The sequence below is a fragment of the Cheilinus undulatus genome, linkage group 5, assembly GCF_018320785.1.
Source record: "Cheilinus undulatus linkage group 5, ASM1832078v1, whole genome shotgun sequence".
NCBI lineage: Eukaryota > Metazoa > Chordata > Actinopteri > Labriformes > Labridae > Cheilinus > Cheilinus undulatus.
Window position 1 is genome coordinate 17,880,753 of NC_054869.1, and position 26,964 is coordinate 17,907,716.

The 26,964-nt window shown below is 40.9% G+C and overlaps 4 protein-coding genes across 9 annotated transcripts in view; 2 read left to right on the forward strand and 2 right to left on the reverse strand.

Moving 5' to 3' along the window:
- The window catches only part of rtkn (rhotekin), a 98,357-nt gene extending 95,800 nt beyond the window's left edge, over positions 1–2,557 (forward strand). For 3 of the 4 annotated variants that reach the window (XM_041787498.1, XM_041787499.1, XM_041787500.1), the window contains exon 11: positions 361–2,557. In XM_041787498.1, coding sequence (XP_041643432.1) covers positions 361–1,076 — 716 coding nt within the window. In that variant the 3' untranslated portion in view covers positions 1,077–2,557. The remainder of the gene's footprint in view (positions 1–360) is intronic. The other variant, XM_041787501.1, reaches the window with a different exon arrangement.
- A 2,142-nt stretch (positions 2,558–4,699) lies between these two features.
- On the reverse strand, positions 4,700–7,808 carry mblac2 (metallo-beta-lactamase domain containing 2). Its single transcript, XM_041787788.1, has 3 exons — positions 7,236–7,808; positions 5,883–6,097; positions 4,700–5,420 (listed from the first exon to the last, which is right to left on the reverse strand). The coding sequence occupies exons 1-3, from the start codon at positions 7,675–7,677 to the stop codon at positions 5,247–5,249; spliced, it is 831 nt and encodes a 276-aa protein (XP_041643722.1). The 5' UTR covers positions 7,678–7,808; the 3' UTR covers positions 4,700–5,246.
- A 149-nt stretch (positions 7,809–7,957) lies between these two features.
- On the forward strand, positions 7,958–15,523 carry polr3g (polymerase (RNA) III (DNA directed) polypeptide G). Its single transcript, XM_041788464.1, has 8 exons — positions 7,958–8,226; positions 8,373–8,502; positions 11,281–11,410; positions 13,234–13,299; positions 13,383–13,442; positions 13,519–13,580; positions 14,946–15,071; positions 15,172–15,523. The coding sequence occupies exons 2-8, from the start codon at positions 8,392–8,394 to the stop codon at positions 15,259–15,261; spliced, it is 645 nt and encodes a 214-aa protein (XP_041644398.1). The 5' UTR covers positions 7,958–8,226; positions 8,373–8,391; the 3' UTR covers positions 15,262–15,523.
- A 149-nt stretch (positions 15,524–15,672) lies between these two features.
- Positions 15,673–19,009, reverse strand: lysmd3 (LysM, putative peptidoglycan-binding, domain containing 3). Of its 3 annotated transcripts, none has more exons than XM_041788460.1 (3): positions 18,905–19,009; positions 17,518–17,795; positions 15,673–16,951 (listed from the first exon to the last, which is right to left on the reverse strand). In XM_041788460.1, exons 2-3 carry the CDS (start codon positions 17,782–17,784, stop codon positions 16,250–16,252), a joined length of 969 nt encoding a protein of 322 aa, XP_041644394.1. In that variant the 5' UTR covers positions 17,785–17,795; positions 18,905–19,009; the 3' UTR covers positions 15,673–16,249. The 3 variants fall into 3 exon arrangements, with proteins under 3 accessions (XP_041644394.1, XP_041644395.1, XP_041644396.1); XM_041788461.1 differs by having other exon boundaries at positions 18,890–19,001; XM_041788462.1 differs by lacking the exon at positions 18,905–19,009 and adding an exon at positions 18,614–18,868.
- Between the last annotated feature and the right edge of the window lie 7,955 nt (positions 19,010–26,964).

Sequence of the window (26,964 nt, forward strand, 5' to 3'; positions counted from 1 at the left end):
CCAGTTGCAGAGTTCAAAGTAACTTTAAAATTAACCCCAATATCCACTGCAATCCTAAATTATATTTACATTGAGATCAAATGTTCCTTATTTTTTTCCCTTAAGTTACACTCATCTCTACTACAAAAAACTCCAGGAATCAAGATAAAAAAACTCCTTCAAGTCATGACTAAAATTCCAAGCCATGTTATAGAAAGTAAGAACTTACATGAAAAAAAATATATAAATAAATTTATGATGAAGCATGAATTGTAATCAAGTGAAATGTGGTTGAAGTTTCCATTTGTGAGTAAGAAAGAAAGGTTGAAGGCCAGTATCACACAGCAGTTTATTGATGGCTGTGCTGCTTCTCTCCTGCAGTTATTGAGTCATCTGATGACCTCAGCAGCACCGTCTCAGACATCCTGGCTCGGAGGATGCAGGAGCTGGAGCTCCGCAGCCAGCTAGGCACCTCCCCCACCTGGATGTCTGTGTTTGAGGAGAGCAACACCAAGAGCGCTAGCCGCCACCGTCCCTGTACCTCTCGCCCCTCTGGATACAGCCCCTGTTCCCCTCATCGACTGCCCCGCAGCCCCGTCAGTCCCCACCGCTGCCCACAGCTGACTCTGCTGTCCTCAGATGCAAGCCTGACCTCGGACAGCGACAGCCACTGCAGCACCAGCCCCTGCTCCCAGCACCACGGCTGGCCTGAGCAAACCTCCAACTACCCTCTCCTGTCGTCTTCCCCCTCCCGTCTGAGGCCTCGCACACTGTCCCTGGACGCTAAGCTCAGCACCCTGCGAGGGAGGGGGTATGGAGGAGGTGGGGCCTTCCAGTGCCCGTGCCAGCCTCCTGCCTCATCGCTGCTTACCCCGCTCCCCATCTCCTCTCGTTCGCCTCGGTCACCACGCAGCACGCAGACCACGCTCTCCTGCTCCAGCTCCACTTCCAGCAACAGCTCCAGTAACAGCGAGGGCAGTCACAGCCCTGAATCCTCAGAAGGAGCCCCTTTCTCTAGGCCGTCTCCAGCTCGACGCAGCCTCAGATCCCTCAGGGCCAGACTTGATCCTCGTAACTGGCTCCAGAGTCAGGTGTGAACTCTTCTAGCCTGACCAGACATTTAACTCTGGCCTAAGGGCAACAGTGCTCATTAAAAGCATGGTTTAACTGGCTTAACACATATGAACCCACCTCAGGCTATCATGCACAGCCCTGAGGAGGATAAGCTGCCTCTAACTTGCCTCCTGCTTGAGGTTAGATTATGGAAGACCCTCCTGGGGGCTAACTGGAATACTCTTCTAACATAATAGACAGGTGACAATCAATGCAGGAGACACTTTTTGAAGATGGTCCAAAACTAACTGGGAGGTACTCTGTACGCCTTGAAAACACTGGCCATGCTGCTGTGGAGAAAGTAATGCTAAGAGTTAAGGTTTTCCTCTAATAAACTGTCTGACTCTGGTTCTGAGACTATAAACGGCTTATCTTGTCTCCGGCATCAGCCATCCTGGCCAATGAAAAAATGTCAAGGTCATCTCTATTAATGCACTAGCAGTGTTTTGACTGGTTGTTTCTGATCTGTTTTATGAATAAAGGTTTGCCGTGTTTATGCTATGAATGCCGGTGAGCATGTGACTAGACAAACATAATATTATTAATAATAAGTCAAAGGAAATGTTAAAACTGTCCAGTGTGGAAGGGAAGTGTCGATGTTTGTTGCCTGTACTGTGATCTACTTCAGTGTACGTTTCTAATAATTCTTATAACAGATCATCTTTATGGTTTTCCTCAGATTACTATGCACACTTTTTGGGTTTTTCTTTGCATGATTTGACTTAAAGTTAAACTGTTGAACTACTTGAGATCATTTCAGCAATGAATCTGGTGAAAGCTTCACTTTATGCAAGTGCTCATACATACTGTACTGGTTATTACTGTGATCTTTTCTGGGAGAAAGTCTGCGCTCTGGTCTTAATCTTTACACAGTTATCTGCAGATTATGAAACGGCTCCTGTCAGACTTGGGTAATAGGTTTTTATAGTAATAGAATAAACCCTAGAATGAAGTTAAAGGAAATGTTACTATTACAGAGAAAGCCATACATATAACTCTGATATACTGCAGCATTATGGAATTAAAACAAGGGTTTTTAATGGATCAGAGTTATCCAATAGTAAGTGCAATCTTGGCATTTCTCTAAAAAGCTATAGTCTATTACACTCTGGTCAATCATTAATTATGATTATCAAAAGTAAAAAAGGTTGATTTACACTGCCATTAGTTGTTCTATTCTTATGTAGAAAAACCTAAAATTAGTTGATTTTAACCATCTAAGAAAACCATCTTTGTTCAAACAAATCTTTTAGGATTCCGTATCCTTTTAGGGACAGTAATTCCTCCTCTCTGTCTTTTCGTTTACAGTGGATTTTATTTTGGTAACACTTTCCCTCCTTGGGGCTCTTAGAACTGATGCAAACATTTTTACTAAGAAATAAGCCTGTCAAATATTTGAACATTTGTTACTGTAAATTAATTTTTATAAGTTAACAAATAAACCTCCTCTTTATGTTTTTTGTTATATTATTGATTTTGTTCTAAATGCAGCTATATTGATACCACATGATGTGCAGGTCTTTAACTGTTACCCATAGATAACATTGAATGTTATAACCTTTGAAAGAGCCTTCCCGTGTTTTAGCAGGCTTTGTGTTCTGCATGTGCGCTGCCCAAGATGGCAAACACAAATTGAGAAATGTGGAAATCTCATGTTAAAATAATATAACATTAATTATAATAAATGTTTTATCAATTAAAAGATGACTCTTTCTTTATATGCTCAAGTTTCTCCATCAGTCTCTTCCTAATAAGATCATTGATTCTAGTACAGGGGTCACCAGCCTTTTCCAACCAATGATCCCCTATGACAGAAGTCATCAACTACATCAGTACATGGGCCAACTTTTTTCTTAGCAGATTCTAAATCTATCAGTATAATTAAAGGGAAAAAATTAAACACATTATCCTAGGATTTGCTTTTTACTCATCTTATTCTTCAAATTTAAGAATTTCTGCAAGTGATGAATGCATTAAAACCCCCTTTATAAACGATAAGTCACATTAACATTTATAACTTATGCAACCTCATTCAAAATAAACTCATGAAAAGATGTAACTTTAAAAGAGACTCACATATAACTGGAGCAATGTATTTAAGTGCGGTATAAACCACATTTTCAACAGTCTGATTACTCATAGCAGAAACTAAAGGAGTGAAATAAACTCCATTAAATGGAATCAACATCTAATATTTAAGATCTGCTTGAAATGTCTCAATGATCTACCAGTAGATCACACCTCCTCTAACACATTAACTCATCTACAGGTGCTTCTCAAAAATTAGATCATCATGAAAGCTTTTTTTTTTAATTCAAGAAGCAAAACTTCTATATCCTAGATTCATACAAAGTGAAACATTTCAAGACTTTTTATTTTTTGTTAATTTTGATGATTATGGCTTATGTTTCACACAAATAAAAAAATCCACTATCTCAAAATTTTACAATAACTCAAATAAACAGTCAAAAAATAATTTATAATACAGAAATGTTGAACTTCTGGAAAATAATGTTCATTTATACACAGTACTCAGTTGGAGCTCCTTTCGCACAAATTACTGCATCTATGTGACGTGGCATGGAGCCAATCAGTCTGTGGCACTGCTGGGGTGTTATGAAGCCCAAGTTGCTCTGATAGTAGCCTTCAGCTCGTCTGTATTGTTGAGTCTGGTGTCTCTCATCTTCCTCTTCACATTTCCCCAGAGTCACTATAGAACGGACTTGTCACAAACCTTTATTTGCAAATCTGGAGTTACTTGCGCATGCAGCTGGCAGGATTTTAATCAAGGAAAGAGTTTACAATACCCCTCTATCTCATCTCTGCGCTGTCACTTAAAGAATTGATTTAAAAATCTCTTCACTCATTTAAAAAGCCTAATTGAAATAACTGAGCCCCCTCATTCATCACTGACTGCCTTAAATTATTACATCCCAAATCAATCTGGGAGCTCTTCCACCACCTCTCTTTTAAAAGTTCAAAAAGTGCTGCACAAGAACTCTTGTGAGGTGGCTTTTAGTTTTTATGGTGCTACACAATGAGAAAGCCTCCCTCTTGACCAAAGAACAGAAAACATGCATGGACTTTTGTGAGGTTGTTTTTTAAATTAATTTGTTTTTTAAATAATATCCTAGTGAGTGTGTTTAAAATTAGATTATTTTTTAATTTCTTTTCATTCATGCTTTCCACACTGTAATTCCAATTAAAAACATTGGAACTTTTTTAATAATCTTGTTGTATTAAACATTTGGGCTACATTTTGTATAGAAACGTGTATATAAATGATGTTATTATATTCATATCTTACTTAAACTTTTTAGCATATTACATAAGAAGGCTAGACCCTCCACTATATTTATAAACTGTAGGCCACACTAGTTAGCCCAAGGATATATTCATACTTTTCCATCAATAACATATTCTCCTGCAGCCGCAGAATTGACTGAGATCAGTAAAGTACTCTGAACTTTGAGCATATAATGGATCGCATTTCTATACGCTCTCTCCCTGCAGCGGTAAATCCCACAGGAGATCCCACCTTATTTAACAACTGAAGAAATGCTTCAGCTTCACATTGAGGCTGCAGTAAAGCGTGAAGAAAAGCAGGTAGAACAGAGGCTTTATTGTCAATGTTTCCATAGCAAAGCCTTAAATTTGTCAAATAAGTACAAAGCACTGTTACAAACACAGGAGGTAGTCGACACTGAGTCTTCACTGAGCATTGTAAAATGCATAGAGAGATACTATGGCCATTAGGACTTTAGCTCCCTGCTTTCTGTTTGCAGTGCAGAGTTGTTCAATTATTGTGCTATAATAACTTCATAACTGCTCAGAGTATAAAAACATACATATAATCATATTTAATGCAACATATACATATCCATCATTGTAGAACAGAATTACACTCATAAATACTTTATACTATATGCTTCATATGATGCTGATATCATTGACTTATGTAACCCAATAGTGGCATTTTTCGACAAAGTTTGGCAATTATGTGTTTCCTGTTGGATTACGTAAGTGAATGAACAATGTTACAACGAGTTACAGATAAATAAGGGTCCCCATTCCTCACCCTCGTCCAAGTCCTCCATATTTAAACATTTTTGTGTGCACTTGTGCTTACTCCAGCGCCACCATCTCTTCTCTCATTAGCAGCCACTCCGTGGGTTACAAACCCGCAGAGCCACCCCGGCCAGAGTGCTCCAGGCAAACGTGGAGACCTTTGCAGGGCACGTGCCAGCTCTGCTGATATATGTGGTCGCGATCCTGTTCAGCCGCTTTGCACCAAACGTGTTGTAGTGACCTGGGAGGACTTGGTCAACCTGTAAAAATGAATGTGACAGTTGTTAAACATGTAGAGCAACGTTTGGTACATGCTCCATGAATGAATAAATGATAAGCAGTGGCACACTTAACAGTCTTTTCTCTGGATACCATTCTGTATGTAGCACAGCATGGTGCATAGGTCTGATCTAAGGATGAATGTGGCATAAAGCTTAGACAATAATTCTGACAAATTGTTTCATTTTGAAATTCCTTGCTAAATGAAATGCACTTAAGTTGGAAGATTATTACCTCCTAGCACCAGCACAGCTACACCTGCTTCATAATGTACACATACCATAAAATTCAAGACTGTCCAAAGCAACATCAAGTATCTATTTTATAGTTTAAAATCTTATTTTTTTGATCACATGAATTAATATTTTGTGCCTCTTCTAAACTAATCCAAAATTGTTGAATTAGGATTTAATTAGGCCTATTATGGAGTGTCTGAGTGTTACCTGCTCGCTGTCCACCAGCCCCACCAGCCGCTCACAGCTGCTGATGTAGTCACTGACCCGGCTGTAGGGCAGCCAGTCAATCATGGCGCCATCATACACCACATCCCCACTGAAAAGCAGCTTGTTGTCGCGATCGTGGAGGCAGATGCTGCCCCGAGAGTGACCGGGCATGTGGAGCACCATCAGCTGTCTGTCCCCAAGGTTAATTACATCGCCTGCATATAAAATAAAAAAACATATTATTACATTTTCAAAATTATTCACTTTTTTAGACACAATCAAACTGATCAAGTCCTAATGCAAACCACTCTACGAGTGACCCTTCCCTTCCTTTAAATTGGCTGTCATAAATCAAGCCAGGGTAATAATTTTCCAAATGTCACTTCATATTACCATGTTGTGCAGAGTCACGAACTTTCAGTGTATAATTGATTTGGTCCAGACTGGATTTCAGTTTGACAGGAGGGTGATACACTGTGCAATGAGATATTCCATCTGCACTGCAGCAGTGTCTCTGACACAGCAGAGCAACTCAGTGTATTGACCAACGTTGCAGAAATTACACAGCAAGAATACTAAAGCTGGGAGAAGATCAAATTTCTGATAGCCTTCTTCTTTGTAACATCATGATGTGCTTTTAATATGAAATCAACTTAAAATAATCTAAAGTTTGTATGGGTAATTTAATGGGTAATTTCATTCAGTGATTGATCAGGTGTGTATTTACTATCAACACAGTGAGTGATGGCCAAATCAGTGCTGAGGTTTAGCTCTCCATGGGATGTTTCCTTTAAAATGACTTGTTTCTGCAGTCTTCTCTACACTTAAACTTGAGTTTATTAAAATTCCTGTAAAGCTTTAAAAGGAGTTGCTCTGCAGCCAGAGAGAAAGAGCAAAGTACAGCCAACACACAAAGACTTGCTGAGAATCTATTGTTTGACAAACACAGTTTAGCTCAGGGTGGGACTTCCCACTTGGTCTGTCTCTGTACTCTCTGCTCAGGCTATCTCATGTTATGTAATTAGACAATTATACCAATCCAAGCTCTACATGTCATTCTCTTTGACCCCTCACGTGCTATGTGGATCTATGTGTGTTGGCTGTGTATGTGTGCTTTCATTGAACGACTCATGTCTAATCTCCTAAAAAATTCATTGTGTGCTGAAACCTCCTGTGGGGATACAAAGGACTCCGTATGGAGCATGTGCAAACTACTGAGTATGCGCACCTATCAAATATCATGTATTGGCATCGACCATCATGCCTAATGCATGAAGACCTCTCGACCTGCCCTTTGATAGCAGATCCACGTCACTATAATAAATATCTGCACGTGCTGCGTCTCCTACCTACCCTCCTGCAGGATGTGAGTGGGCTGCACAGCTTTCACTTTGTAGTGTCTGGCCCTCCATCCTGGACTGGGAGCCTCGGCTATCTCCCTGTCGCTGAGCCATGTGACCGTCTCGAAGTTGTCTCCGTTGGCCAAAGCATCGACCTCTGCGCTGTGGACGCCCACCTGTTGGAACTGATGCAGACCACCCGAATGGTCGAAGTGGGCGTGGGTGGCGATGGCCAGCAGCGGGTTCTTCCTCTGCGGGTCTTTGCCGAGCAGCCCCTTCGAGTCGATGTAGTCAGGTAAGCTCCTCAAGCCCAGCCCGGTGTCTATGACTACGTCCTGGTGCGAGCCTCGAAGCAACCAGATGTTGGCCCGGTTGTCTGACTGGTAAAATCGCTCCTGGATCCAGAAGAGTCCGTCTCCGAGCGATTTGTGGGCGTACCAGTCGGCTGCAGACATCCCAGTTCGCGCACTGGTCGAAGTAACCTGCTGCGGGGGTTGCACTGTCAGCTGATTTTTGCGGCGGAGAGATGTAACTAGCCTTCTTGCTAGAGGTGATATGTTTTCATTGGGGTAAATGTGATGGTGGCCACCGACACACCCTTGTTGGAAGGAAGAGCGCTCATTGGGCAAACAGAGAAGTGACGCTAGATTGAAGAGGCGATTCTATTGGCTTAAATTACCCAGGGCTTCTCATACGTCACATATGGGCGGGTCGAATTTAAAGCCACATTTTTACTGCTGAGTGTAGTATCACGCTCCACGCCGGTGTTAGCAAAGCTGTAGAAATATCAGTATTTTCTTTTAAATTTAGCGACAGCAGGAGCTATTTCACATGCCGAATAATAAATAAGTCTGGGTAGATGGTTTAAGTGATATCTAACCCAGAAAAGTCAACATGAAGACTTAGTAAAGGCTGAATGTCCTAAAATAGTGCTAAAATACACCGACTTATAGGATTTTTGCTCTCCATTTTTGGAGCACTGAACAAGCAAACAGTCTAAAATAGTGAGTATCAGAATTCAGTGTTTGAGTGTTGACCAGCGCTGCATATTATTGTAAGAGGCGATGAAAGCTGTAGTGTATGAAGTTGTAGAGGCTCCACGTGTTTGACAGTGGACTATACTGGACACATGTGGACTCTTGTGTTTCAGGTAGAGGAGGACAGCAGGCATGGCTGGCAAGGGTCGAGGAGTAGCTGCCTTTACCTTCAATATCGAGGCTCTGGGCATCGGCAGGGGCAGCATGCCAGAAGCCAGGGTGGGGCCCAGTCCGCTGTTTCCAGTAAGTTCTGAGCACTTAAACACCAGCAAACACACAAACAAATGCAACCATGAATGATCATATTACACTGTCTTGAGTTTACCTAAACAACTATGAAGATCCTATCAATACAAAAATTCACATAAAATATGTGTTCAAGTAGAGTACAGGCTGATTATTTATGTGTAGAGATAAGTTGGTTTAAATTGTAGCAATTTATGTGGTCCAGTCATTTTCATGTTTGAAAATAGTATACTACTTAATATTATGTTCTAGACCAGTGGTTCTCAACTGGTGGGTTGGGACACAAAAGTGGGTCATGGAGCTGTTTTCAGTGGGTCAGGGGGAAAACTGTGACAGAATCTCTTTGGTGTACGGAAGCCCTAAGCAGACATACATCCATATTATTTTGCTGTGATAACAGGTCGATTTTGGTTGTTTTCACAGGATCTATTATCGTTTATCTTGCTGTCTTTGGATCACAAAGCTAGTACTCCCATGTATATGTTATTTAGTTATGGCAGGAGATTGAGTAAGATCATATGATCACAGGAATGTCATGAGCTTTTTAAAGGAATATTTCTGTATTTTTGAAGTTGGATTGTATAAGGTACTTGCAAAGGTGATGCATGACGTGTTAAGTACATCATTATTGTACTCAAGTAAAAGTAAAAAAAAGTACTTAATTTAAAGTTTGCTTAAAGTATTTAGTAGCTCCTAATGAGCTGTACAGTAAAATATGATCTTTCCTTATTGTCAAGAACAACAAGAGAATAGAACTCCAACCAGGATGTTCAGGTAACCTCCCACCTCTATGATAAAGTGAAATACACAGCAAAATTGACAGTGCCAACTAAACTCATATAACTGATAAAATAAAGTATGTGTTTTTTTTCTCGTTGTTAAACAGTACGTTTTGTTACATAAAATGTCCTAACTGCAACATTTTTCATTAAATATATTTGAGTGATTGACTTTTTTTTTTTTAAATTTGGGTCCTGATTTCCTATTAAGGCAGTGTGGGTGGGCCCTGAGGCTGCACTAATTAAGAACCACTCTCCAGGATCATACTCCTGTAACAGATAAGAGCCCTTGCTTCATAATGATTGTACTCTTTTTGCATGATGCAATGAACAGAGACTGAAGAGTAAAAATAGCTCTGGGGCCCAATGGAGTCCTCTGCATCATGCCTTCTGTGCACACTGTCAGCTATGCAACAATCAACATGTCAGCGTAATCGCATCATGCTGTGATAGTATAGAACTGAAATGTACTATATACTATTCTTAAAACAAACCAATTTGCATACCTTGGGGCTCAGCAAGTGGGCCCCATTACTGAAGCCTAAGGACCATAGAGAGAGATTCAGGATGCCATTTGTCCACCAAATATGTACATAATTTGGTAACCATAGGGTGTAATATTAAACAAAATGATGGTTTTTATACAGTGTCTACAGAAGACATTCCTCCCTTGGATGTTTTACTCTTCTATTGATTTTATAAATCAGTCATGGTCAATTCAATTGGTCTTATTTGGACAAAATTAAAAAATGAATAAATAAAACCTTTTAATTTCAAAGTTAAAATTGATTCAGCAAAATATGTAGAATAAGTGACTGCATAAATATTTATCCCCTTAAAAATTACTGACCTAATTCAACAGAGGTCCAGCCAATTGGTGCTTGTAGTCCCACAATTAGTGAAATTGGGATCACCTTAGTACAGTGAATGTGTGATTGTAGTACAGAGACACCTGTGTCTGGAAGGTCTAGTCACTGGTAATTAGTATTCCTTGCTATCATTACACCATGAAGAGGAAAGAACACTACAAGAAACTCACAGAAAAGGTGAAATGTCAAAGTCAGGGGATGGATACAATAAGATTTTCAAGCCACTGAACATCCCCCAGAGTTCAGTTAAATCCTTCATCAAGAAGTGGAAGGAATATGGCACAGATATTCTGCATACAATGACTGTTACCCGGGTTGTTCACCAGTCAAAGCTTTATGGGAGAGTGGCGAAGAGGAAGCCATTGTTGGAGAAAACTCATTTTACATCTAGGCCAGACTTCGCCAAAAGGCATGTGAGAGACTCCACAGGTAAGTGGGAGACAGTTCTTTGGTCTGGTGAGACCAAAATGGTGCTTTTAGGCCATCAGACAAGATACTTTGTTTGTCAGACACCGAACACTGCACATAACCACAAACACACCATCCACACTGTGAAGCTTGGGGGTGGCAGCATCATGCTGTGGGGATGCTTCTTGGCAGGAGGCCCTGGAAGGCTTGTAAAAGTAGAGGGTAAAATGAATGCAGCAAAATATAGGAAAATCCTGGAGGACTATCTTATTTGGTCTGCAAGAGAGCTATTGCTTGGGAGAAAATGTATTTTCCAGCAAGACAATGAACTGAAACAGACAGCGAAAGCTACACAGAAATGGTTTCAAGACAACAAGGTGAATGTTCTGGAGTGATCGAATCAGCCCCGACCCCAATCCAATTGAGAGTTTGTGGCTGAAATTTAAAAGAGCTTTTCAGGCCCAATCCCCATGCAACCTGACAGAGCTTGAGCACAAGAAGAATGGAGTAAAATTGCAGTGTCCAGATGTGCAAGCCTGTGCCCCACTGCCATTATCAGTCTGTTTCATGACATTAAAACACCTCATGGGGGCTTTGATGAGAATTAACAAATGCAGAGTTGCACATGCTGCTGTATCTTCCCAGTACAGTTCCTCAAAGGCTAAGTTGCCTATGGTTATAATTAAATATCATCTTCTGTCCTTTCTCTCCTCCTGAAGAACACAGACTTTAAGCCGGTGCCACTGAAATCAGGCGAGGAGGAAGACTATATGCTGGCCTTAAAACAAGAGATGAGGGGAACAATGCAGCGGCTACCACACAACATCAAGCCCCTGTCCAATAAAGCAGGTGAGGAGGAGAGGAGTGCATTAGAGACCTGACATCTGATAGAAATGCTTCAGTAAGACATTTGTCTGGTGGAGGGGAGGATAATGCAGCACTTAGGATCTAAAACATTTAATAATGGTCATATCTGGGAAAAGGAGAGGTAGAATTCACGGTACAATATTGCATTACAGCACATACCTCATATGTCAGTTTCAATACTATTACATCGTCTGGTTTGATAATGGCTTTAAAATTCCTGTTATTCTCAGACAAGCTAAATACCTCTTTTACAAATTTAGAATATAGTGTTTTTTTTATCTATCCATCCATCCATCTTCTTCCGCTTATCCGAGATTGGGTCGAGGGGGCAGCAGCCTAAGCAGGGAAGGCCAGACTTCCCTCTCTCTGGCCACTTCGTCCAGCTCTTCCCAGGGGATCCCGAGGCGTTCCCAGGCCAGCCGAGCGACATAGTCTCTCCAGCGTGTCCTGGGTCTTCCCCGGGGCCTCCTCCCAGTGGGACTTGCCCGGAACACATCACCAGGGAGGCGTCCAGGAGGCATCTGGACCAGATGCCCGAGCCACCTCATCTGGCTCCTCTCAACGCGGAGGAGCAGCGGCTCTACTCCAAGTCTCTCCCGGATGGCCGAGCTTCTCACCCTATCTCTAAGGGAGAGCCCAGACACCCTGCCGAGGAAGCTCATCTCAGCTGCCTGTATCCATGATCTCGTTCTTTCGGTCACTACCCACCGCTCATGACCATAGGTGAGGGTGGGAACGTAGATTGACCGGTAAATCGAGAGCTTTGCCTTTTGACTCAGCTCTTTCTTCACCATGACAGACCGATGCAGGGACCGCATCACTGCTGATGCCGCACCGATCCGCCTGTTGATCTCCCACTCCATTCTTCCCTCACTCATGAACAAGACCCCGAGATACTTGAACTCCTCCACTTGGGGCAGGATCTCATTCCCAACCTGGAGAGGGCATTCCACCCTTTTCCAACTGAGGACCATGGTCTCAGATTTGGAGGTGCTGATTCTCATCCCAGCCGGTTCACACTCGGTTACAAACCGTTCCAGAGAGAGCTGGAGGTCCCGGTCTGATGAAGCCAACAGAGTTTTTTTTATATTTAAACGTTTGTTATGACCCAGCTCATGAGGAGATAGGGGGGTAACATAAAAACCAGATTGTGTGGTTTATCAAAAGTTATTTAGTAACAAAGAAGTAAAAAATGTTCACAAAAATGGTGTTGATTACATAAATTACAAACTAGAGCAGAAGAGATTCTCACTAGAGTTTTAAGTGCTACCTTACCTTAGTGAAACAAAACGGAAAGAAAACCTAGCTACCTGTTTGAACGATATCACAAAAACCTACACTAACAAAGAGGCACAGAGGCGAGCTGAATCGAATGAAGCTGGGCAGAGAGTAGGGGTGGCCAAGCTTTAATAGCTGCAGGTTCTCAGGTGCTCCTCTCTGATTGGTTGATTGACCTTGCAGGGCTGCACACCAATCAGGTTTGTTAGCTGGCTGCAGATGTGAAGGAGATTCAGCCTTGAGGAGACACCATCACACACAAAGAAATGCAAACACACACAGAACACTCCAGAGTGGGTGAGTCACCTCTCAGGAGAGGGAGTACGGCTGCGGCCATAACATTTTACCAGATGAGTTATTCCGGCTTCTTGTGTTTGAATATTTTTAACTTCCTGGACATCTGATGGGTCCATAAATGTCAATAAATTTGATTTGGTTCAAAAAGAGTTGCTGCAATGTGTGAACTTTAAGAGTCAAATGTTAAAAAATAAGCCTAAGAGGATCTTTATCTTGTTTCTGTGGAACAGAAGTGGAGAAATACACAGAGATATACCTGAAGCAGAGCAAGATCACAGATGAAGAGTGGACTCCAGGTATTTGTATATTGTACTGTAATGTGATCAACATAAATTAAAAAATAAACACAAAATAATGGAAATATTTTGGATTTTTTAAGACTGGAATCTCTTCCCAAAAGAACTGATGCCTCAGAAGAAAAAACCTCGTGTGAAACCAGGTATGTTTGAGTCATTTTGTATGTTAGGATTTGCAATGCTTTACAGCAATATTGACATAATGTTTAAATTCAACAGGCACAAAGAAGAAAACAGCAGTATCACAAAAAGAATCCCAAGACATGCTGAATAAACTAGATGTAAGTACTCTTTTTTTCGGTGTTCAATTTCTGCACAATAAAGCACCTGTGAGGAGCTTAGAGCTTATCAGGCCCAAAAATTCCAGCTAGACCCTACTGAGCCGGTCTTAATTGCATTTATGGTCTTGAGCTTGTTTTAAACCCGTTTTCAATAAGTAGGCTTTAATTTTTTTAAGTTTTGAACTACTCTTCTGAGTAGTTTTAATGAACAAATCTGTTCAGATGAGCTCATAAGGAGTGCAGTACAGAAGCAGGTATTACAGATGTGGCCTATTTATTGTTTGGGAGAAACAGAGCAGTGAGGATGACTAACTGACATGCAGACATGAATGTTCACTGAATGCACAATTTTTCATCTGCTGTTTGCACTGCTCTTTACTCACTTTATGATCTGAATTGCATTAGAAACAGATGGTAAAGGAAAGTAGTTGCTTCTTTTTCCTCCACCTGTGCATTGTTGCATGCTGTGCACCTCCATCTGTCGTCCCCACTGCACTATCTCACTGTTGCTTGTGGAGTAGAGCAGGCTGGCAGTGCCACTTTTTAACAGCTTTTCTGCCTCATTGTGTGAAAAAATACATTTAAAGTAAACAGCAATATGTTTAGTTAATATACTGCCTGGGGTGTAGTTCTTGAGACTTCTTAATTCAGGAAACGTGGCCAGCAGACCTGGGCAACAAGTCTCATAATTCATGCAGTGGGTCTGCGTTGAGGGAAATTGTTATGAATATAGATAGGCTGCTGTGTCTGACAGGACATCTTTGACTCCACTTGAGCCCGACCGAGCCTGAGACTGAGAAGAGGGGTGGGGATCCTAGCCTAACCTGGATCCAGACGATGTGCCACATTGGGCTGGTCTGGGCAGAAACTCGAATCTCTAATCTTTTTGCTGATTTTGTCCTGTGCGTGTGCAAGTAGTGTTTTTAAGAAAAAAACAATAGAAAGGGAACAGCGCTGTTTCTTACTTTTGACATTGTCTACCAAAGTGGGCACCTATGTCTGCTGAATAAAGTAAATAAAGCTCTTTTTTTTATCATTTTCCTGTCGAGAGGGACGTATAGCTTGAGCCATCAGGCAGTCTGACACAGCTGTTTTACTTTAAGACCCACAAAGGTTTAAGATATGAAAATTTCTTTGCAGAAATGTTCAGTTTTTCTTCTGAAGGTCTGTTTGGCTATTTTAAGGGCATTTAAAGGCAGCAGTATTCATTTCTTTTTCATAACCAGCTTAAAACTAAAGCTAAGAGCTTTGAATTTACGGTTTACTTTTTCGTTTAATCAATTACCTTTAAATAAAGGCGTTTAGTTAATGCAGTATAAAAAAGCTCAGCATGTTTGCAATGAAATGCTTTTGTCAATAATTCAGGAACTAGCAAAGAGAGATGGTGGGGACCTTGAAAAATCAGACGATGAGACAGAAAAGAAAAAAGGCGAGGAGGGTGAGGAAGAAGAGCTAGAGGAAGAAGTGTATGATGAAGAGGATATCGAAGAGGTAATTTTACGTACAATTACCTTGCATCTTTATATCCACATACTTGCTGCAGCTGTGTGGTGATATAGATATTTTGCATGTCATATTTTGTTTTCTGCAGGAGAACGACTACATTGAAAGCTACTTTGACAATGGTGAAGATTTTGGTGCTGGCAGTGATGATAATCTGGGCGATGAAGCAACTTACTGAGAGTGTGTCTCTCTAATACTGTGGATAAGTTGAGAATACTTTTTGTTTGATTATGAGAGGCAAGTGTGCCTTGCAGACTCATGTAAATAACAGAAGCCGAGCTATGTGCATACTGGCAATAATTTATTCAAAATAGATGTATTTATTTTCCAGCCTGTAGCTTTGTCTCCACAGGTTGAAAGGCACATACTGTCAACAACATAGAATGCTTTTTCGTGAAGTATCAAGTAGACACAGTGGTACAATAAAAGGGCTAACAAAGTCTAAATTTCTGTGAATTATGATTGAGTCATTGTGGGAATAATGTGCACTCCCCACTTTTCTCATCATGCTCTTGAAGTGTTTTTTAATGGAAAATAAAAATGCAGTTCTCTCCAGGCAAGCTAAAGAAAAATTCAAGCAATTTTCATTAAATTTAAGAAACATAATTTAAACTCCAAATACTGATGGTGTAAGTAAAGGTTAATGCTCAAAAGTCTTATAATAAATTAATTCTATATGAAACTCAATGGCAGCAGTCATTTTTCCAAACAAATCAGATGGAAAATAATTAACACAATTTCTAATATGGCAAAGAACACAGTTTGACCACCCTGGTTGATATCAACTTTAAAACCAAATCCACACAGAATTAACAGATATGAGTTAGCTGCTGTTGGTCTCAGCGTGTTTTTGAACTCCCTGGACACAGCTTGTGTGTAGCTTACAGTGAATACAGCAGCAAAGATAAAACCTCTGCAGTAAACCCGTCATTTAGAAAAAGGTCAGCCAAGCATACCATCTGATATTTCATTCTATTTTTACTCCTGGTTGTAAAGCTTATAAATTCAAACGGGCAGACACGAGGAATGACTGTCGCCACATCTTTATTCTCTCAACTCGATAAAAATGACTTCTCACTGTGAAGTGACGGTCCCAGAAAGATTGCATTGTTTTGTTCAGTCTGCAAAGACAAATCAAAAATCAGTCAAATCAGGTCACTGATGCGTTATGTTTTCTCATGTTCCCTGTGTTCACTGTCCCCTGCTTTGTCCACACCATGTCTCTGTGAATTATCATTAACCAAGTGTCCAGTATGGTGTCCAGGTCCAGCCCCTGCATGGTTGTCTTCTCCAACATGATGGTCCATTATTCCATTAGGAGGAACGTTTCCAGGAGCTTGTGTAGGAATGCCATGATGTCCGACGTCAGTTTTCATGAGAACCTCATAATACAGGAGATAAAACACAGGCGTGACAATGCCAACAACTAGCATGATGGCCACAGCCGTCCACCATCTCATACCCCAGTCTGCCCCATAATAAGGGTCCTTCCTCTGTACTGGTTTATACTCCACCTCTCCCAGCAGTGGCTGCTGTTGCTGCAGCGTTAAAGATGACACAACCTCGTTCAGGCTGCTTCGAGACGGACCTGTGGATTTCACCAGCCGCTCAATGTCCTTGTCCTTCTCTAGGAGGAATCCTTCCACGCTGTCGGTAGAAGAGGAGTCTGAGGAAGACTCGGTAGGGAGAGAGGTAACTGGGGAGATCTGAGGAAGGTGCCTGGCACCTGTGGGCGATGCGGGTTTGAGAGGTCCAGTGCTGTGGGTTTCAGTGAGTACACTAAAGCGCCTCACAGGGATCTTGACCGACCGCAAGGCAAAGAAGTCCTGCTCTGTCAAGAGGTTGTTGGCACGCTTTATATCAGCCACCTAAAAAGAACGCAAACAACAAATAGGAATCATAATGCTGCTGACAGAAGCAAAAAATTGCAATTTATATTTTCCTCATTTCGTTATCTCAGAACTAACTAAAATTGAGGTGTTCAATGCAGGTAATAAAAGAAGGAAAATCCCAGTATACACTACAAGATAATCAGGGTGATTTTGGAGCTAATTCTCCTCTTCTGACAACCCTTTTTTGATGATTCTAACCATTATCAAGTTATTTTTTCTGTGGTGTGAGGTGTGTTCAGAGTGATCTGATTCACTAAGAACAACATTGGGGCCGCACAGATTTCAAATAGTATGTTTCATGTACATTCAGATGTCCTGTTAATGTGACAAAAACCTCAAGGACAGTCAATAATGTCATCTGTGGATTGTCACATGAACAAAATGACAGTCAGTTTGTTAGGTTTCAAGTTTTGTTGTTCACCAGTTCAAAACCTTTAGAGAGGGCCAGGCTTAGACGTCCACTTAAACAAGTAAATCAAAGAGAGTTGAGTGGGTAGTCTCCAGGAAGAGTAATTCAGACACACTGATCAAAGCACACTCACTGAGCAATGGTACTGCAAGGCGATGCTGTTGAGAGTGTCGCCCTCCTGTATGTCTCTAGTCAGGTAGATAATGTCCTCCATCCTCTCTCTGGACGTGCTCCTCCGTAGCCTCTCTCGGCCGCGTGGCCGCAGCTCGTAGCTCTCTCCATCCTCTTCTGACAGGTCATTCTCTGAGCCATTGTTCCCAAACAGATAGGCATGACCGCCATTGGCAGGCTGCACCATGGTGGCTGACTGGAACCCATAGTGCTGGCTTCTATTGGTCATTTTTCTCTTAACTGTATTGGGAAGAATAAAGGCAGACTTAAAAACAAGTTTGAACTACTTATCTAGTTTTATCAAGATGTAAGCATGCAGTCATGTTCTTCCTCTAGACAGACAGGTATGCAGTGACTATGCAGTCAATGTTTTCACGAGCATTAACAGCCTGAAAGAAATGATTACAATAGATGGGCAGATATTAGTGTTTCAGGAACACCTGCTATGTATTAATTAGTCTACTCAGAGACCGTAAATAAGGGTTGACTTATCTTCATTTTATGACACCATAAAAAAACGACTAGCATGCTCTTCTCTAAAATCTGCACGTGAACGTTAAGGCAGCATACACTGTTCATGTTCACTTTTTGTAAAAGTATATCAGTGTTCAGCAATAAATCCCACTAAAGTCCATTTCTGTAGTCACGGACAGATACAGTAGATAAGATAGGGTCTGCTGCATGGGCAGTTCAATCTTCCAAGTTGTCAAGGTCCTCGGTTTATGTAACAAGTCCTCTTCATTAGCCATAACTGCTACGGGAAAATCACCACGTGTACAGTTACAATAACAGTTACTGTTATTCATGATTATCCCCCCGCAGACATCACAAATCAGCACTAGGTTGATAATATTAAAACAAAAAGACTAAATGATTAAAATCGGATTAGCAGCTGGGGATCTACGAGGTGTTCACCGTAAACACATCATATTATTTCGCAAACACACAAGATGACATTATCTTGCATGGCGTTACTGATGTTAAATGTAATCAGCATAAATGCTCAACTTAATTTATCTACAAAGCGACATGGCTAACGCTACATCTCGGTTTCTTACCCAAGTCAAGTCGATATCGTCCTCCCAGGTGAATAACGACGCACTATTAAAAACAGTTACATTGATTAAATAAACTACCAGGTAGGACGTAGGAGTTTGACGAGCACGTCCGTTGATTGCAACGTAAAACTATCTGCCATCTAGGCTACAGCTAACTAGCTTCACCTATGTAACCAGGCTACTGTCGTTTAAAACGTCAAAGTACATTATCTATCAGTCAGTGTTCATGGCTCATTAATGATATATTTGGAGGTAGTCGTCAGTATCTAACGTTACCTAAAAGGTGCTCACCGATAAATCAGTTGTCTTGAATAATATCCATACTTCCAAAGGATTATCTTCTATCTCACCAGCTTTTGCTTAGGTAGCTACCTATCTGCTAGCTACTGGTGATTTGCTAATGCAACCGCTCACGCCACGTCAACAGAATACTAACGTCATGACGTCATACAAACGCCCCCAAATATATGGTGTGCCAACATAGTTGGAATTCATGCCTACTCCCCCAAATTCTGTAACAAAAGTCATTCGCCATTTAGAATGCCAGACCCCACATTGAAAAGGTCTTGAGACACCACTTTATATAAACTGTTCCTTTATTTGTAAAGTCAAACAAAACAACAAAAGGTTGCCAACAGTAACAAAACCGCCACATGAAAATAACCTGTACAAAAACCTGACCAAAATATTTGCTTATGGTCAATTTTATTTGAGAAAAAGACACCAATATAGCAGCTAATAAAGTGGGATTAATTTTATGATGAAAATAATCAAATCTGCTCTAATGATTTTTAAAAAAATAAAAGGCACAGATAGAAATTTTAAAAATTGTCGAAACAAGGATATTATTATTTAAAGGAATTATCTTCTTTTTAAGAAAATAAAAGTTAGTTTTGCTGAGAGACATATCTCTATAAAGATATGTCTTTATAGCAATGTTAATTTTGGCTGCTATTTTAGTTTTAGTCACATTTTAGTCATTTCTATCCTTTTTAGTTTTGGTCTTGTTTTAGTTGACTAAAACTCAAAACATTTTTGTCTAGTTTTAGTCCATAAAAAGCCCTCACATTTTAGTCTTTACTTTTAGTCCAAGCATTTATTTTCTTGCCTAATCTGGTACCAAGTCATGGTGGTGTGCTCTATGCACCCTGCCAAACCTATTGTTTTTTGATAGATTCATCCACAGTGGAGAAATATCACGGATTTTGAAAGTCAGACGAAAACTACATTACATTTTAGTATAGTTTTAATCATCTTGATGAAAATTAAACTTAGTTTTTTGTCAGTTTTAGTCATCACAGATCTATTTTTGTTAGTCTTAGTGTAGTTTTTGTCATGGAAAAAAGGCTGTCGACGAACATTTTTAGTCATAGTTTTAGTTGACTAAATTAACACTGCTTCATAGTGGTAGTATTTTGTATGCTATCCTTGTTGATGGCTTGTGTGTCACTCAGATTTGCTTCTTTTGTAAACATTTCTCTCAAGCAAAACTGCAAATCACAAAGACGTTGCATTTATTGTTTTCCATTATTATCTTTAGATCATTTTGTAGCAGTTGTGTAAAGTGAGTATGTCGGGGTTTCGGTGGCTGGGGGTGTAGAGGGCTTAATGCAGTGCAGGGTGGCCTTATACCAGAGTCTGCTTAGGGCTTGACTTTTGCCAGATGGGCCAGATATGACCCTTTTGGCACTCCACACAAAAGGGCCTTCAGTTTGAGGCGCGAGATGGCGCCAACGGTCAAGTTAACAGCAGCAACGTTAACCAACTATCGAGACAGCCGTATTAACTGCATAAAAATAATTGGTATATCGAAATACTCATTTTCAGACATTTGTGTTGATATTACTATTAACTTTCGCCGTGTTTCCAACCTATTTTTTTTATCTAAATTAAAGTACTTAAGTTGTAGTATAACGTCCGGCGACAGGGTTTTATGAGGCGCAGATAAACTTTACTAGCTGGCCTAACGCTACCTAATTAACCTAACATACAATCGGCAGATACAGGTCTTTGATACTAAGTTGTTAGTGAAGGAGTTTGAAATGTATTCTCTGGAAGTGAGAGCAACAGAGAGTAAAGGAACAACAGTTTTGGGGCTCAATGCCGGCTCGGTTCACCGGGGGGAGCTGTCCACCACACCGAGCACCCCTGACAGACAAATGGGATTAAAACATCTTGTCTCATTAGGCAGCGACCGGGAGACGAGCTGCAGACTCCGAGTAGCTACTCACTAATCTTCCCGTTGGGACAGTAAGTCGTGTACATACTGTAGTAGCAGCTCTCACATGGCTGCAGGAGTCCGGAGGTGTGTGTAGAGACAGAGGAGAGGGTCCCGAAGAGACCGGGGGAACCGCTCGGGCTACGTTATTTCTCCCGGCTTCAGTCCCGTTACTTGACAGGCGCGCTTTATACTCCATGGTGTAAACCGGGGAGCGAAGCTGCCGAGGAGAAACCCCGACTTCAGCAGGGTCTTTTTTTTTTACACAAACAAAAAAAATGTTGTAGATAGAGGCTGCTGTTTGAGAAGACAAGGAACTGAAGACCCCGCGACACGTATCGATGCTATCCTCAGTGATTGATATTTTAAAGTAATTTATCCTTGAAAGAGGCTACGCAAGGTGTCAGGTGAGTTGGTAACCTTTATCTTTTGTATCATCACAAAGGTGTTTGTTTTCTGGTGTGAGCATGTCGCCAAACTTTGCTGTATCATTTCATTAGAAAGGCTTGAATGCAAGTTGATAACACATGGTTGTGTATGGTCCATAGGACAATGGTGTTACTTAGATTTCTGTTTCAGTAAGTGGGTGACTCCAGGCGCTTTTGCCTGTAGTAGATTAATAGTGCAGAGAATAAAGGGAACAAATGAGTATAGGGATACTCCTCATCAATTATGCCAGACAGCTCCAGCAGACATATTGTATAACACTATAAGAAAACGATTAAAAGTGGTTGGCCGCTGCTAATTTCTTTTTTGCATTGTGCCAAAATCTCCCTTGGAGCAGCTAATAAAATTGAAAAGCCTAAATATTGATTCAGCGCAATCAGTAAATGAATGGCCGGGCAGCCCATTGAGGAGGGAGACAAACGCTTCCATGGTAACATCCAGGATCTCCAGTGTGATTACTGCGCTTTGTGTGGGTTTTCTCTCTCCCACTGAAATAAAACAACAATTCAGGGGGAACTGCCACACATGGTGAGCTGGAGACCCTCTTATAAAGGCTCCGTTGACTAATCTATAGGCTTACTCCGGCCATAAGTAATCTTGGCACACTTTGAGTTGCGCACATGTGCTGTTACTGTTAGATCAGCGAGTGCCCGTAGCCTCATTGTGCTGCTGCTGCTGCTGCTGCTGCTTTGAGTATTTTAAGCAGATGTCCAGACTTCATAGCTAATGGAGTGGGGGTCTCAGCAGTCCTTGAATAATTGAATACGTCCACATTATCTCAAATTGATTTGACATGATGTCATCTTGGTGCGTCTCTCTGCAGATCTCTTTTGTTGCCTCCTCTGTTGTGCCTCAGCAGAGTTAAATCCTTTCTCTCACTGGGGATGAAGAAAGGGAGCTGCTTCTGTATCCATTCAGCACTTACACCTGCTCTTCCTCAAGCCACAACTGTTTCCAAAATGTATTTTTACACAAATGGGAAATGAGGAATCAGTGGAAGAGTTGAAGGCTTTTCCTTTGTTTGCAAAGAGGCAGCAGCTGCTGCCAAGAAATGTTCACAGTTTTGCTTCCTCAAATACACAGAATCTGTTTCCATCAAAAACACAGGTCACAGTCTGTTTTTGCAGATCTGGGATCTTCTAAGACCCACACTTGCTCAGAGCTCAGGTCCTTTGTTTGTCAGTGTTTATGTCACTGCCTGGCAGGGGTCAGCCCCCAGTCGGCTGTGTGAGGCTCTGAATGTGATTCACTGGGCGGAAACTGTTTTACTGCATGCCTCTCTCCTTCTGTCTCACCCCTCTAATGGCTGCACGCCACAAAAGGGGGACAGTACCATAAACGGAGCCCGTTCATTGATGAAAGGTACTGGAGTGTTGCACATTGCAGACGAGGTGAGATTGATGCTTGCTGAGCAGGATTGTGTTCCCAGTGTGTGGGGAATAGTTGATGAATGGACCACTCTACATACACTGCACCGCCCTGCAACAGGCGGTGCATGCCTCAGCTGATCTGTGCACCATGGATCACTGCTGGGGGCAAGAGGTTTAAAGATGTCTTTATCTGCTCAGTGAAAAAACATTCATAAAGTTAAATCAAAGCTTTTTATGTGTGTTTTTAACACGGGTTATAAAGCTGTTTCTGGTCATTTTCCTGCATCTCTCACCACATCCTATTAATAATTCATCCTTAATGATAGCAATAATCATTGATACAGCCATTAAGTCCAGAAACAAACAAGATAAGATTTCCCTCCAGTGATTATTCTGTTTTTATGTTTTCATGATGTGGCAAGTGAAAAGCTGCAGCCCTACTCGCGATATACCTTGTATTAGTTCTGGTCTGGTTTTCATTTCCACACTTTAGGAGGGTAAAATGTTGCACCTACTTTCCCACCTCTCCCTCAAGTTACAATGTCCCTTAGAAGTACCATGCAGTACAACAATTCATAATCCTTTAGCACAAGACAGATGTATGGCTTAAACCTGCCTCTATCTCCGTGCCAGAAACTGACTAGGGTCACTTATTTCAATGTCTAGGTGTTAACATTTTTTGGAACCAAAAGCCAAATTCCCAAGTAATTTTTTGGATCATTGGATTCTTTGACATACTTCTGTGCATGGACGACCAATGGGGAAGGTTTTTGCATTCTTTAATTTAGATTGCAGTTTTTTTAAGGTGGAAAAGAATGGAAGGAAGACAAATACATTTATTTTTTGTTCTGTTTACTGTGGTTAAATCAAAAATCATTACTGGCTGAAATATTTCAAACAGGCCATAAGACTCAGATTCTAGTCATTTTATTAGTCATTTCAAAATCGCGTTTGCTTTAGTTCTGAATTTATTATGAAAATATAATTTTGAGGCTGGATTTCTATATTGGGTACCTGATCCACTTCATTTAAGGGGGGTGTGGGACTTTTCACTTGCGTTGAACTGATAGTTTGACAATGTGGGCTTAAAGGAGGCATGGCCGAGCTGATGGTGGGCAGTGAGGGTCAATAAAAAGATACAATACAATCACTGAAAAACTAAAAAGCGGTGAACAAGTTCGCTTAGGTTTTATACTTTTCTGTACTTTGTACCTTTTCTTCAAACAACACTGCAAGAATCTGGAGACTAAAGCAACTAAATGTAATGAAAACTGGCGTTCTTTCCCGTTCTTCCTTGGTGTACATCCGAAGTTGCTCAACCGGGTGAGGTTTCCATTGTCATTTTTTGCACTTTCAAATGCACCATGGAATTGAATGAATACAGGTATAGACTGCATTCAGGTCAGTCTTACTACCTACGCCCTTTTACTGTGAAGCCATGCTGTTGTAACATGAATGTGAACACAGAATGTGGCTTGGTATTATCTTGCAGAAATAAGCAGGGATACTATAACAGACATCATCTTAATTGAAACTTACACTCACCATCCACTTTTTTAGGTACACCTGTTCAATTGCTTGTTAATACAAATAGCATGCAGACATGGTCAAGACAACTTGCTGAAGTTCAAACCAAGCATTAGAATAGGGGAAGAAAAGGGATTTAAGTGACTCTGAACGGGGCATGGTTGTTGGTGCCAAACAGGCTGATCTCAGTATTTCAGAAACTGCTGATCTACTGGGATTTTCTCACACAACCATCACAAGGGTTTACAGAAAATGGTCTGAAAAAGGGAAACATATCCAGATTCCTGAATCCGGTATCCCGAGTGGCAGTTGTGTGGACGAAAATGCCTTGTTGATATCAGAGGTTAGAGGAGAATCGGCAGACTGGTTCAAGATGATAGAAAGGCAACATTAACTCAAGTAACCACTGTAACGGTGGGTGGGGGATTCACATCATGGATGTGCAGCTGACAAATCTGCAGCTTTCACCACTATCATGTCAGTATGGACCAAATCTCAACACCTCATTGAAACTATGCCACAAATAATTAAGGCAGTTCTGAAGGCAAAAGGAAGTCCAACCTAGAATTGGCAAGGTGTACCTAATAAAGTGGCTGGTGAGTGTATTTTGCTCTCACACCTGTAAGAACAGTCTGAATGGTGCCTTCACAGATGTGCAGGTTACCCACATGGGCACCAATACGCCCTCACCACATCACAGATACTTTATTTTGACTTTTTTGCTGATAACAATCTGAACTGTCCTTGTCCTCTTTAGCCTGGAGGACTTGTCGGCCATTACTGCCAAAGAAAATTAGAATTGTGGACACGCCAGACCACAACACACCTCTCCACTTTAGGTCAGCCCAGTTCAGCTTGTCATGAGCTTGTCCAGAGAATTCAGCAGAGCTTCTGGATGTTGTTGATACAAGGTGGTACGATTTTAACTTATATTTGAAGATGCAGTCATGTAATGTGTTAACTGACTATTTAGTCCCTGACATCACTTTATAAAATCCGTCACAGAATGAAGCCTGTTTTTTAAGCGGTGCCATCCTATGAGATTGAAGGTCATTGACATTCAGTGCTGAGTTTCTCTGAATCATTTTATGATATTATTGACTGTTGATGGTGAAATGTATGAATTCCTTACAAATGCGCATTGAGGAACTTTGTTTATAAACTGTTGGACTGTTTTACATTTTATAGAAAATCTAAACTTTTTGGAATTGAAGTTTGTATATCATCAAGTGAACTTGATTTTTACCAGCATTTTGCATGTGGAGGGTTCCTAACTGCTTGCTCTGGGAGACAAATAGGGATATTACCACAAAGTTTGCACAGGCACATATAGTCTTGAGTTTTGGAAGTTATTTGCTTAAATTTTTCTATACATGCTCTACATGGTTGAGTCAAGACTTTGAGGTTTCTGAAAAACTCAGGTTTTGATGCATCTCAATTTACTGCTTCTCAGTTACATCATATTTTTTGACCAATGTTGGAAAAGGCACTGCTGTGGTCAGACACTATAATTAAGGCTCAAACTCTATTAGGAGACATGAAAAGACAGGGAGGAAGCTGTTGAGTTCAAAAGTTTTTGCAGTTGCAGAACTAAACCTAGAATGATTTAGATCAAGAAGGATTGTTTTAAATATAACCCTTTTGCTTATAATTATGAATGCTTCGTTGCAACGAATTAAATGGGAACAAAGCTGGCTTATATATTTGCCTGCATCACACCTGATCCAACAAATGTGACAGAGTTGTTGTAGATTCACTAAATGGACAAGTTTAAGTTGTAAAAAAATCTTACATAATGCTTTGTGGCTTTGTCTTCAATAGAAATTTGAGCGTTAATGCTTATGCACATGAGAAGTATCACGTTGTAGCCGTTGTTGTCTTTGTAGCAGAGCGACACGGCTTTCAGTGATGGCCAGCAATCCTGAGGTCTCATAAGCAGGCCGACCAACCATATATCGTTCCTTGTGGAAGGATGCTAGCTCGGTCACGATGGCAAAGCTTCAGCCATGACCTCGCACTCAACTCTCATAAACACATTCTCTTACACACTGTTTTATCTTTTTTGTAGTTGAGACGAAGAACCCTCCTTCATCTGTGCTGCAGCTCCATTCAAGTATCAGACATGAACTTGAACCTCTTGTGATGTTAATGGCTTTAAACATGTCATCCTCAGGTCCATATCTGACCCATTGTGCTGAGTATGGAGCACGACCAGCTCCTAAAACGATTCTTACTATAATCAAAGAAACAAGCACACATATATTTCAACTAATCATTGACAGCCAACATTTAATGAAATTTAAAATATCTGTAAAATACAGCGACGAGCCAGCTGTGAAAATCAGGGCTGATCTTAGGGTTCAAAATAACAGTTCAGCTGATTGTTGATGGAAATCTTTTGTCATCACTTTTTTTGGTGTAAGCAGACTAACTCTTTTTGCCAGTATCCCTAATCTTAAAGAATATCCATCCCAAAGTGAATCAAATTCAATCCTGCAGGCTGGATCTTGGTAGTGCCACTGTAATGTTTGCCTAAATTATGCTTTTGCAATGATAATACTAATAAATTGAAAGTGTCATGCAAAAATCCAATGACTGTAACAGAAACGTCATCAAACATTGTGTGGTATCCATGCAGTGGGTCTAGCCCATGAGCCCAATGTCAATAATGATGGCAAAAGAGGACAGCAATGACCATTCCATTAACCTCTCACCTGCTTTGATGGAAGTTTAGGCACCAAATTTTGCCTTGCACAATTCTGCAAGCACTAAGTATCATTTTTTACCAT

What these genes read in the sequence shown, in the direction of transcription:
- mblac2 (XM_041787788.1), bottom strand. Translation starts at nt 7,677, where the DNA reads ATGTCTGCAGCCGACTGGTACGCCCACAAATCGCTCGGAGACGGACTC. An exon ending in CACTCACATCCTGCAGGAGG is followed by an intron (nt 6,098 to 7,235) that starts GTAGGTAGGAGA and finishes TTTTATATGCAG; the next exon opens with GCGATGTAATTAACCTTGGG. An exon ending in GGCTGGTGGACAGCGAGCAG is followed by an intron (nt 5,421 to 5,882) that starts GTAACACTCAGA and finishes TCATTTTTACAG; the next exon opens with GTTGACCAAGTCCTCCCAGG.
- polr3g (XM_041788464.1), top strand. Translation starts at nt 8,392, where the DNA reads ATGGCTGGCAAGGGTCGAGGAGTAGCTGCCTTTACCTTCAATATCGAG. An exon ending in GCCCCTGTCCAATAAAGCAG is followed by an intron (nt 11,411 to 13,233) that starts GTGAGGAGGAGA and finishes TCTGTGGAACAG; the next exon opens with AAGTGGAGAAATACACAGAG. An exon ending in ACATGCTGAATAAACTAGAT is followed by an intron (nt 13,581 to 14,945) that starts GTAAGTACTCTT and finishes TCAATAATTCAG; the next exon opens with GAACTAGCAAAGAGAGATGG.
- lysmd3 (XM_041788460.1), bottom strand. Translation starts at nt 17,784, where the DNA reads ATGACCAATAGAAGCCAGCACTATGGGTTCCAGTCAGCCACCATGGTG. An exon ending in CCTTGCAGTACCATTGCTCA is followed by an intron (nt 16,952 to 17,517) that starts GTGAGTGTGCTT and finishes CGTTCTTTTTAG; the next exon opens with GTGGCTGATATAAAGCGTGC.